General features: G+C 39.0%; 1 protein-coding gene across 2 annotated transcripts in view; it reads right to left on the reverse strand.

Annotated features, from left to right (window-relative positions):
* The window catches only part of OSBPL1A (oxysterol binding protein like 1A), a 76,862-nt gene that overhangs the window by 7,728 nt on the left and 56,099 nt on the right, over nt 1–13,035 (reverse strand). For both annotated transcript variants that reach the window (XM_026841663.1, XM_026841664.1), the window contains exons 18-26: nt 8,727–8,802; nt 7,069–7,203; nt 6,615–6,712; nt 5,722–5,904; nt 5,103–5,210; nt 4,926–5,015; nt 4,558–4,684; nt 1,352–1,468; nt 485–608 (exon numbers count right to left, since the gene is read on the reverse strand). In XM_026841663.1, the coding sequence (XP_026697464.1) occupies nt 485–608; nt 1,352–1,468; nt 4,558–4,684; nt 4,926–5,015; nt 5,103–5,210; nt 5,722–5,904; nt 6,615–6,712; nt 7,069–7,203; nt 8,727–8,802 (1,058 nt within the window). The remainder of the gene's footprint in view (nt 1–484; nt 609–1,351; nt 1,469–4,557; nt 4,685–4,925; nt 5,016–5,102; nt 5,211–5,721; nt 5,905–6,614; nt 6,713–7,068; nt 7,204–8,726; nt 8,803–13,035) is intronic.

The following is a 13,035-nucleotide window of genomic DNA, read 5'->3' on the forward strand; positions in this document are numbered from 1 at the left end:
GCTGAGTACAATGTTATATGGTATGGAACGTCTCTTTGGTCAGTTTGGGTCAGCTGTCTCCGCTGTGTCCCCTCCCAGCCTCTTGACAACCCCAGAAACAGAAAAGGCCTAAACACTGTGCAGATATTGTTCAGCAATAGCTAACACACTGATGTGTTTCCAACACTGCTTTGGCCACCAGTCTAAACCACAGCACCATATATGGGCTGCTATGAAGAAAATTAACTCCATCCCAACTAGCCTCAGTAGAGGTGGGTGACATACCTTTCACTAGAAGCATATACCACAACATGCAGAAGGCTGTATTGAAGAGTTATTGTCTTGCAGCATGGAGGGATGTATCTTTATGGGTAGCTATTTACTCTAGAAGTTCATCTAACAACTTGTATGTGGAATTTACTTTTTTCCCAGTCCCTCAGTTTAAAAAAAACAAAAAAAACAAAAAAAAAAGAAAAAAAGAAAAACAAAAAGCCACTGAAGTTACCTATTTCTCCATTTTCCATGGCTCTGATATCTGGTCGTAGCCGGCAGTCGGTTTTAGGAATGACACTCTCCATTTCTTTGTCCAACTCATTCAAAGCCATAGCAAAGCTAGTAAAATTATACATCTGAAATTCAGAGACAAAGATAAAAAGTAACTTTATGATGTGTCTAGCTGCTAGTCTTAAGCATCCAAATGCTTTTTTATTATTTACCTGCTCAAGATAGAAATATTCATGATACCAGCAAAACCGCACTGTGTCGGGCAGAGTGTAGGTGATCTTTGGTGTTTCTATTTAAGTACACCAGCATCTGATTACTCAGTGCACTATTTCTCTCATCTTCTTTTTCCACTCCTACTGGTACTTCCCCTATCTCTGTAGAGAGATTTCCCCTTTGATTAACCCACTAAGGGCACATTTTCTTTTTCCAATTCTTTGTCTTTCCTGTTGCACACATACCCCTGTATTCTGCCCACTTGCTCTGCAGCTCCACAGCCCTTCACACACCAACTCATGCTATGCAGGCTTTGCAAGTGTATCACAGAAGTGTTTGTCCTCCAATAAAGCCCTTCAGAAGAGATTTCTCACAAGGTAGGTGCCTCAGTGCAGGGAACGGGTGGAGAGAAGAGGTGGGGAAAGCCCCCATACCACTAGCTACATGAAGCATCCCATTTTCCAGATAAATTCCAGTAATCTAGAGTCATGCCTCTGACCCCACATTATAGTGTTACAATTACGTGAAAGTTTATTGCACTAAACAGGCAAATCGAGACTTGTTAATGAAAAAGACAACAGATGGATTTGCTTTGTGTTGAACATACAAAATAATAGGATAGCACACAGTTTCAATAAGCAGAAGCACAGCTGACCTGTGCTGAATTTGGAGGTCTTGGAGTTATCTTCCATAGTAAAATACTTCCAGGAATAACATACACACTCTCAGAATCTGGCAACGGCATTTCATCTGGTTCCTCAGTATTGCCCACCTAAAGGCAGCACACAAAGACAAGAGGAGTTCTTTGGAGTCATAAATCATTTACACCCATTCATTCCAACACTGGAACTCACATAAAATTATTTCCTTGACCAAAAGTAAATAATTTCAGCAACAAATAAACTTTTCTAGATGCTTGTCAAGAAGGGTAACAGCATTAACATAACATATGTACTTCCAGTTCCCTCCCAGTGGAAGACTACCAACAGTTTCTTTCATCAACATCTTCGTAGATATAATCTAGATGTTCAGGTGCTAAGAAATCTGTGGTTTCCACCAGAGATGTCCTGTTTCCTCAGACACAACCACTTCCATGCATGAAATTTAACTCCCTTACTGCTTCCTTAAAGTTGAAGAATAGAACTTACACTCCTCACCCTTCCACATCAAAGAAATGCCAGCACATCATTCGAAAGCTGTCTTCAGTTTGTACACAAAGAAGCCCTACACTACTGCTCTTTGCTCAGAGAAACCTTCTTTTCCATTGACCACTACACTACTGAAATGGCAAACTGCAAACATTACTTTAATTACGTTAGATTAGTTAGTTCTTCTGGGAAGGGCATCCTACAAAGGCTGACATATACAGCCTAAGGCAGCTGTAGCCACAGCACTCTGAAAACAAGGGTTACTAGAGTAGTAGAGAATAACTGGTGGTCATAGTGTAGATGTGACCTGATTCAGTTCTAAACCATTATCCTTTTTACGCACGGCTTTAAAGCAGCTGGGGTCCAATGCTGCTGACAATAATTCCGCCGCACAAGCATATGTTACTGAATACTGAACTAAAACCAGCTAGACAATGAGTACGGCTCTCCCAAGAAAACTTGGTGTCACTATCACAGCTAAAAACAGCAGCACATTTCAGAGTCTATTGGAGAGTAAAGCTTAACTTAAAGGCAACTAATGCTTTAAATACTTTGGCTACATGACAGCAACTTTAATCCTGCTGCTAATAAGCTTTCCTCTCTGATGGCTGCCTCAGATAATACAGACTGATGTTTTAGTAAAAAAAAAAATATCCAGCACCCAATCCAGATTCCGCTGTGTTCCGAGATGAGGAAGCATTAAGGATTCTGTTTCACCATGGAGCACTTGGGTACAGTGTGCTTAATAAACAGGTTGCAAAGTAACCAGAACAACATGCAGACCAGGTTCAGTCCCTCAGCTATTAGGAAAATAAAACAGCGCTTTTAGCTGACTACATCTGAACTGTGCTGGCAATCTGCCATTCTGTCCTTCAAAGGATACTGATCAATCTTTCAGAAACCAGGAATTTGAAGCAGAACAGACCAGAAAGACATCCTTATATCAAAGCAAAGACACTTCAACACCAGACTGTCAAACTCCAAACCAGCTTTTATAGAAAGGCTACAATACACACTGCCATTTGTGCCTTGTTGGATACATAATCTTAAAAATGTCATAAGAATTACAAAGAATGCGGTAAAAAGTGGATTTTCATGTGCTCTTGCCACAATGATCCATATTTTATGCTGAGCACTACTCAACCTCTTAGTATGTTGCTAGGAGGGTAGTAATAGACTTTCATTCAGAGCAGAATCATCCTGGTCTAATCCCAGGTGTACTATTAACTCTTCTGGTGTTGGCAAAATATCACCTTTGCATATATAAAGGCTTGTCTAGCTCCTGCAGAATTATTTTTCCTTAAATTTTATCCCTATAAAACCCAGAAGGATTCAGGGGAAAATCTGGGGCAATTTGCAAAAGGACTCGCATCCATGCAGGTCCCCTAAAAGGAGACAGAAGCAACCTTTCATTAGTGGCAACGCAGCACAAAGGAATAGCGGGAAAACAACTAAATAAATCTTAAAATTATAATTAGGAGAAGATTGAAAGTCTATGTACTTTCATATCTGAATGAAAATCCTTCACTACGATGAAGGGACAAACGACATCCAGGCATGTGAGACTTCGCTCACCTAGCTGCTCAAAACCCATAAACAATATCCACTCCTCAAACACAAGGGGGCAGTGGGAATACATATTGAACAAAGACTACCTGATTCATAGCGAGCATTACAAAGCTTTCAGTTTTCTACAAATAGTTCCGTTAAACAAGCATGAAAAGCACACTTTTCCAGCGTGAGAGCGACATTACAGCTTGAGCCTTATGCAACAGGATGCTTCACTTTGAAGTGAAAAGCAAGGAACATCTTAAAACATTATTGGAGAGTGCAAAGCAGTAGCTGAACAAAGACACAGAGTATGTTTTTCTTTGCTCATTCTCCCTAGAGCTCACAGGGTCAGATCTGAAGAGAAGCAGCAATCCCCAGTGATTCAGCACTCTCCTGACGACAAGCACTGGAACAAACTCAGTTACAGCAACAATCTGAACCTGCACAGGAACAACTGCCTTCAGAGTTCTGTCTCTTTTTTCTTAAGGAGAAAAAACTACCAACACCCAAGTCAGCAAGAAATCTGGCTTCAGTCACCAAGGGGGAACAATCCCTGTTTTAAGCTACTATGTGAGCAGTTGTTGTTCATCAAGCTGTATGTTGCCAACATCACCATTCACCTTAAACAAAAATCATATACTGCTGACGAGAAATCTGGAATACTTAATGATTTTTTTTTCCAGAAGAGAAAAATTGGATTTGTGCAGAAAAAAACAAACAAGCATTTCTACGGTTGTGAAAATTTAACAGAAAGCAATACAAAAATTCCTTGTAAAAGCTGGAAAATACAATCTTCTATCAAGATGAGAAACTAGTCTATTCCACCTCGAGGAGCCCAAATCCTCCTGTTAGAATATAAATGTATGATCAAAACCACAGTCCAGCTAATGGGGATATGCTACTTCCTCCATGTCACTTGGGGAGAAGAGGCAGGTAATGAACCAGCTAGTATTTAATCACTCCAAGTTTTGGGAAGTTTGAATAAAAATCCTTGAGAGAGAAAGCATTTTATCCCTTAATGTTAGTACTCATCCAATCCATTTCATACCCTACCAGGAAAGGAAGAATAAGTGAAAAGAAATCTTAATGCTCTTAAATGCTACTAAAATATTTAGCTGTCTTAACATGCTTTTGAGATACCACCTCTTTATGTGATTAATACCTGTTTACCACTTTTCTTCTCTTCTGCATTTTTCTTGTCATTTTTTTTGTATGCTTCGAATGTAGCTGGGTCAACACTGTACAAACACTCAGTCCACTTCCCATACAGTGCACAAAGTTTCTTTTTGCTGTCAGAAAAAGACGAAGTTTACAAAGGAGCTTAAAGAGATTTATTTCATCATTTCAGACAAAAATATTTGAAAGAAGAACTTTTGAGAGCAACTCTTAAAACTGAATTATTGGTCTTGCACAATTCATAACCTTGCAAGTTCATGCCCTTGACAGACTATGTTAGAGGCATTCAGTTCTACAACTGGCATCAGAAACATCGGACACCCATTTGTTTCCTATTAGGAATAAAGCTGTTACCTTTTGTCCTGAATGTAGCCTTCAACTTTGTGTAACTCCTTCCCGAAGAGGCCACAGGGTTTGAAACTTAGTATACACTTCTCACCTGTTCTAAAGGCAGAACAAAAGGGCATTATTTCCAAATGCTTTTCTTCTTCAAACTTGCAGCAAGTGAAAGCACTCACACTCTTAACTTACTTATGGTTAGTTATTTCCACATTTCCATACTGCTCAATCCAAAGTTTGCCCACAATAATGTTATGCACACAGCAGGTAGGATTTGTCCACGTGTAGGCTTCATTGTGTCTAAGGGGGGAATAAAAATTAAAATACTGTATCTTTGTACTGGATGTCACTCCTGCAACAAGCCATCACCTATAGATCACACCAGGTCTTTGAAATGGATATGGCAACAAGGCAGGAAACTCAAGAATTTTATTAACCTATTGCTACTGATTTTATCAATTCCTTAAAACAGCCACTTCTGTGCAGTCACTGTTAGCACTGAATGACATGAGGAAAGCAAACAGGACTCAAGCATGCTAGTCTTTGTAGGACTGATGACCAGGCATCTGCAGAACACACAGACTCAAGCCCCAAATACTGTCACTATTAGTATGCAGTATATTAGGAAAATGATGGCAGTTCCTTTCATCTTCTCATCCTGTTCCCCCTGCAAAGCTGCAAAGTGATCTGCCATCAAACATTAGGATGTGGGTGTTAAGACACGTCCATTCCTAAGCCATGAGATGCTAATGCACACTAATCAGCATGGATGTAGCCACTGTGCCTACACAATTATTGCTTATCAACTTACTCAAGAAGCTCCAAAGTCATTGTGCCTTTTGGTTCTGCTTCCACACTCTTGCCCCAGAATTTGAGTTTAGGATAAATTGATCCATGAAACACAAAATCATTATTTAAGCCTTCAGCGTAGAAAGCACTGATTGGTGGATGATGGCTAACTTGCTCTGAGAGAAGTCTAAATCCAAGATCATCTCTGCAAAATAAAGATAACCAAAAGCATGTATCTACGTAACAACTGTAGTGAAGTTGCGGTTCTCTTCCCGAGGGTGAGACAGTTGGACCCATGCATAGTTGCTGTACTTGGTGAAAGAGTTGGTTGATCTGGGTTTTTTTTGTTTTAACTAATACATAGAACATCCTCGTTCTAAATAACTGAGGATATAATGTAAAAAGATAACAAGAACTACCAAATCTGATCAATCAGTATGTTTATTTTTGATAGTAACCTCTTCCTTAATCTTTTGCATAAACATAAGCCAAAACCTCACCCAAGAGAAAAATCTGCCCTGAGTGTAGCTGCACACTAATAGACTAACATGCCTATTTGTATTCTGGACATTCATGTAATGAATATTACAATTCTAACACCTCCCTTATGTACCATGCATCTTTTCATTCGGAAGGTTTCAGGGAAAAAAAAAAAAGTCACTTTTGTAAATAAAACTTGCTTTTAAACCTGGCAATTTTCATTTGCCTGCTCCGAGTTGAAAAGTTAAGTAGTTTCCCTTCCCTGGAAGGTGCACTGAACACCAACATGCATTGCAAGCACCTCCAGCAGCTGCTAGGAGAATGGGTGGAATCTTACAAGCTGAAGAGCAGTCTGCAAGCCACCTGACAAGTCTAATGAAACATCAGTTACACAGAATACTGTCTCTGCTCTTCAGTGCATCTTCTGTTCATTACCTGATCAATTCATATGTCTCTCCAAGCAATGGGTTGAACGGCTTCCCTGTACGTTCCCACTGCGAGGCTACAGCAGACACAGCAAATGCAGCAACACACTATTCAAAAGAATAAGAGTACACAGTTAATCTCCTGGATTTTAGTCTTTATCAACAGCAGTCATGCTATTACAGAATGATTCTTCTGACCAGCTTTGCAAAGTTCCGCTTGCAAGGCAGGGGAATAAAAATAAAGTTTTCATCAAAAGGCTAAAAAAAAAAAAAAAAAAAAAAAAAAAAAAAAAATCAAGCCTTAGGAAAAGCAAAACATTTTCCTAGATAAGCAAAACTGATTAATGAGTAAGAGAACCTGACATGTAGCAAATACAGGGAGTTTCTTCTATAATGAGACTATCTATGAAGAAAAAAAAATTGCAACGCATTCATCAAGAGCTAGCACAAATTACCCAAAGTACCTGCATTCGCTCAGTTGTACTGGAAAGTGAGCTGGCTTTGTGGATGAGATACGTATGCTCCATGTACTCTGTAAGTCGCTGTAGAAAGCTCAGTGGCTCATTGAATATAACTGGCATTGTGATCTTTGACAACTCCTGATGCACAAATGAAATTTATGTTAAAACCCAAATGATTACATACACTGACCTGCAGTAACCCAAGTGTAATTGGCTTATTACAAAAATAAATGATGCTCTTAGTGCTAATGTAATGTGCTTGACCTGGCTTCACTAATGCTGAAAGGAAAAAACCTTGTACATCCCTTATGAGCTTGATAAGCCTATCTGTGTAGACGTTAAGGCTACTTTTAAAATAAAAAGACAACCAAACATCAAACAAACAAACTTCCTCTTAATAAAAGCATTAAGAAGGTGAGATGAAACAATGGAATGAAGTATTAAGGGTACTTTTAAAGTCTAAGTTATTTATTTCCCTCAAAATAGATCTAGGCCATCTAACTACTTAAACATCTCTCTTCTGGAGGCAGGTGGGTGGAAGATGAGAAGTAACAGGGAAACATGGCGGCACAGGAGTCAAAACAATAATTCTGTATTTTGAAAGGAATTTTTGTAGCAGGAATAAAAATTTAAAAGAAGTCCTACAGCTTTGACACTGTTTATTCTCTGTCCCACTTTATAAGCATGCCCTCTGAATGCATAACATAGGAATGTTTTAAACTGCCTGCAGTAGCAAATTAAAAGTATACAGTATGACCCCTGGCAATGCATGCAGTGAACAGCACTGTTCTTAACCATAAAAGCAGCATCTGGCACTAACAGCTTTGGCAGACACTTTGGTACAATCCACTCCAAGTTCCTCCCCCCGCTCCCCGTGCAAACTTCTGTGCAGCAATTTCTGCAAAGCAGAATTAAAACCTTTATGGATTTTTTTTTTTTTCTGCACACACCTTATGCAAGACAGCATTTCAATCTGCTCTTTGTATTTTAAGGTTATAACGCTTTTCCGCTAAAGCCACTGTGAGAAGCCTCAGATGCTTCTCAACTCAGAAGACTTGGAGCTGCTTGATCCAGGCACTCCCCAGCATTTCCATATCTCATTGCTTGGTGCTGTTTCTAACTACAGCAAGGGGAGGAGGAGAAAACAACAGCAACTAAACACACACACTCCCTTCTGTAGGCTACTGTTACAAGCTGACAGAGGTTTATCAGCCTTAAGTACTTTCAGCCTACTGCAGGATCTAATGGAGAGAACAACTCTTCTCAATTCACCCTTAGCTGGAAGGAGAGTAGGTGCCAACCAGCTAAACTCTGATCTGGCCACCATCTGGCCACTAACACCATGGGGGGGGAAGACTGAGATACTAAGAGGAAGGGAGAAGAACAAAATTAAAGTAGCTGTTTTTTTAGTTTTTTCACAGTCAAAGAAAAAAAGTTTGCTACCACAAATTACTTTAAGGGCTAGAAAAAAAGAGAATGCTTTTACTGAAGGAATATTGCTCTGACCAAGCCTTGCATTCGAGTTGCAAAAGCAACTAAAGCATAAGCATCAAATTAAAAAAAAATAAAATTAAAAAATCCCTCTCCCCAACAAGTTTTCATTTGGGCCTCAAATGAAACAATCACTTCACATCTTTTATCATAGCCTTCTGATTACCTACCATTCCAATGCATTTTCTTAAGATACTCCAGATACTGAAGTCATTTCTGGAGAACATCGGAGATGGCAAGCTTGTTCTGTGCGAAGGAACAGGGAAGAAAGCAGAAGAAAGAAAAGTTTTCCATTACTAACCATGACTCAGAAACCCAAATATTCGTTTTTGAAAATAACAGGATTCCAATTTTTAAATTGAAAACCAAGGGGGAACGACAGCGCTACTCAAACTGTTTTACCCGCACAGAAACCTGAATTTCTCCAAAACCAGAAACAGAACCATTGCCTTCATTTTGCATAAGAGCACTGGAAGAGAATTTCTACATCAGTTATCAGATGTTTTTACAATGGCACTGCTATGATACTCATTTGTGTCTTTGTGAGAAAAAATAAGTGCTTTCTGAGTAGGTACATAGGTATGTTCACTATGCCTGAAGAGATTGGAGGTTTGTTTTTTTTTTCCCCTAGTCACCTGTATACTGACAATGAAAGGCCATGACATTTATTACCTATATTAAAATCAGTCCTCAGGAACAACAGAAAAGACAGCAGCCTGTTCCTCAGGGGGCTGATATATACTGAAACAAGTCCTAAACATACTTTCAAGACCAACATTTAGGCTGTGTAATACAGCCTGTATTCCTCAGCTTTATGAGAAATCACGCACAGATTTTGTTCAGTTTTCTTGCTGCTACTGACTAGCTCAACTATTAATCCAACTTACCTATAGAAAGGCATAAATATAGGTCAAAGACTTTTGTCCACAACACTGCTAAAATTTGTGTTCGAATAATGAAGCTATTACCAATGAGAAAAAAATCTCAATAAGTACTACCTACAGCTCACTCAAACTGCATGAACTATTTGAGTTTCAAGTTAAGTCTGTCTAAATGATCGTGTTGCCCTCCTAACCAAGAAGGTCTTGTCTCCCCTCAAGCAGTTAAAGCAGCATCTTTTTTAGAGAGTGTGAACAGGCTGTAGCTGCCTCCTCCACCTCATTTTTCTGATAAACAGAAACATTGCCAAGAGAAAGAAAAAAATAAATCTTGTGAGGCTCAGTTGGTAGTTTCAGTAGCTCTACTAGCTGTTAACTCCCATAGTTATCTGCTACAGAAACACCTTAAACCAGGGCTGATACTTCAGTTTTCAGAAAGAACAAAACCAAAAAATGCTCATTTAAAATACAAACCCCATTCAATCAAAAACTTAGTCATATGCCTGAACTCCTCATGGTACCAAACTATGTTTTGTTAGCAAGTAGTTAACAGCCTAGCACTGACTTTTACTCAGCTCCCATGCAGGGGATCAGTGGGTAGGAATATTTCTTAATTGACCAACATAGTATCACTCACTCCCTATTCTGATTTTCCACTGATACAAAAATATTTTGTGAAACAGATCATCTGGAACAATACTAAATATAAAATACTTCTGTGGATGCTTTGATACAAGTGTTCAGGAGAGGACAGTGACCATTAAGTATTCAGTCTTCATTTGTAGTGTTTACTTATTTTTTTTCTGTGTATTCTTTAATGAAGGCAGTTAGCAGATTTAAGTAAGCCCTTCTGCATGTAAAACACACGTGTCCAGTTTGCTAAAGTATACACAGGGATTGCTTTCCTTACGTATTAAAACTTACATTTTCAATAAAGTTGACCTGTCATTCCATCAATTTGATTAATAACTTGAAAGTTGGCATTCCGTTTCAGCTATTCATTCATATTTCTCACCTGTATCAGCCAAACCTGATATGGGAATCAGTTCTTTTCCCCACATAACACACACATACTGCACACACACAAAAAAAGCAATTTTAAGCCACCAAGAAAGATCCCAGGGACAAGTAAGGACATGCAGAAAAATGACAGGCAGCCAAGACTTGAGGCCTACTAACCTTGACACACTCCCTGTGATTAAGGGAAAGGTTTGTGAATGCAAGAATTTCCTTCCAGATGTCAATTTTAGAAACAACTTGGGAAGTTAATTTTAGCTTTAAGTGACAAAAACATCTGCTGGCATTTCTGTGCAGTAGAACAGATAAGTATTTAAGATTGTTCAATTTGTCAAACACACTTGTCCAAAGCATTACCTTTAGTAGATCAACTGCTACAGGAGTCTTGTGGGGAAGAGATATATGGTGTAAAAAAGGCATGTTTAGCTTGCTCTTCACGTAAACCTGACCAAATAACCTCCTGGCTCTGAAAAAGCTAAACATGAACATGTTTGCATTCTGAAAGGCCCCCAATGGGGGAACCAAAGGGAAAGCTGACTACAAAAATTCAGCAACTAGAGGGAAACAGCAGTGACAAATGGATGTTGAAATGTTTGTAGGTATTACTGAACATTTTTGTGCAGGGTGTTTTTGGGTTTTGGTTCAGATTTGTTTGAGAATTTGGGGGATTTTTTGAGGTGTGGGGTGGAGTTGGTGTTTGCTGGGTTTGTTCTGGTTTTGTTTTTTTAAAGTGTGCCTCAGATTAAAAAATTCCTTCTTAAAAATAAGTTACTTGAATGCTTGCTTCCAGATTATTTAATGCACTGTTCTCACATCTCTCAAATCCTATCTCAAAAAGTTTTCAAAAATTAACTCCACTCTCAAAACACTATGAACAATCAGTAAGATGAAAACTACATTTAAAAAACCCCAAACAAACCAGCAGAATATATGTGGCATGGGCTTCATCTATCTTTATATGTACATCCCGACACTTTTTAATTCTTTGGAACCAACAGATTTATTCCTACATGTCCAAAACAAAAACATGCCCCCTGCCCCATCAAAAAATGACCTCCATCTCCCTGTGCAAAACCCTCACCACTCATAAATGAGAGGCAGATTAGAACTCAGGTTTTCTAGATGAAGGTAGGAAATACTCTGATTTATACTGACTGCTAAACAGTGTTAGGTACTCTCATGTGTAACCCAAATGTAGCTGCAGATACTCTATTCATCTGAGGAACTACAGGAAGGTTATCAAGGTTTTAAGCAAAATAAATTGATATGGTCTATTCTCCAAGTGACTTGTTTCCATGGGATTAACACAAAGAGAAGTTAAACAAAAGTTATAGCAAACCCAAAGGTGTAAGGATGGAATTAAGTGTGTCAAAATATTCTACCCCCCTCATTTGCACAGCATCAAGAAAATAGAGTTTCTGTTCTGACAAGGACACAGGAGGCATCACAGATGATGTATATTTGACCATGTGCCCTCTAACTAGCCCTAATACCAAATAAGGCACAAACTAGAGCCAGCAGCTCCAGGTAGGTAACACAGTTCTGAAGTCATGTCAAACAGATCCTGTACCAGGCCAAACAAGCATCGCTGCCACCAAGAGCCTCAGAAACAAGGCTAGAAACATCACACAACTCCCATTCCCTGAAAAGATTCTCTTGGAAGTAAAATTTAAATTGGCTGAGCTCTGGGGAGAAACAGTTTGCATTAATATATTTGTGGACAAATCCCAATGTGTCACTAAAGTGTCAGGTAAAAAAGCCTGACATTAGATCTCAACCTAGAATGTGCTCTATAGACATTTAGTCACATAAAATAAGACCAAACGTTCTTACATATATGCAAATCATATTTCCACTTTTATTTTGCAGTAAATTATTAGCCAGCCAATTTATGCACTCATTTTACTCTAACATGCTATAAACTCTTTACTACTAAAAGACACACAACTCAGAAGTGACTTACGCAGAGGTACTTGTTTCTGACTTTTCATTCCCCTTTTAAAACCATCAGATCTTAAAGGCTCCTCCAGTCACCTGCTCCCTACAGTTCTGACAGCATAGTGCAGCATTATGGAAGCTTGTCGTTATTTCTTTTTTATAGTAAACAGAAGATCAACTATTAAAACTCTTCAAGACAATGCATGTCAACATGCATCACCATTTTCACGTTGATCATGAATTGCCTCCTTTCTCCTCGTTGTTTCTAAGGCAATGAATGCAATTCAGATGTCCACCTTCACCTAGTGCTTCCCCCCCCACCCAAAACTTCCTGCTCTAATTAGGAAAGGCACTTGGCCAAGGCCATAAATACCACCTTGCTAACAGCACAAGAACGCAGAGCAACATGCTTAGTCAGCTGCTTTATGCTACCTTCCCAAACCACCCCGTTACCCCACCCAAGCCCTCATTTGCCTTAGTCTTTGCCTAGTATGGGAGGGATACACATGCAGAGATTGAACCCTGAAACATCAGGTCTCTGACATTAACACGTACTTCAACAGTCATTCAACTGCAATTTAACTATTCAAGATACCAAGTAATTAAAGTATGTCTGTCTTGCTTCTGTAAAACTAAATATTAATTT

This window comes from Athene cunicularia (genome assembly GCF_003259725.1).
Source record: "Athene cunicularia isolate RWA chromosome 2 unlocalized genomic scaffold, athCun1 chr2_part1, whole genome shotgun sequence".
Lineage (NCBI taxonomy): Eukaryota > Metazoa > Chordata > Aves > Strigiformes > Strigidae > Athene > Athene cunicularia.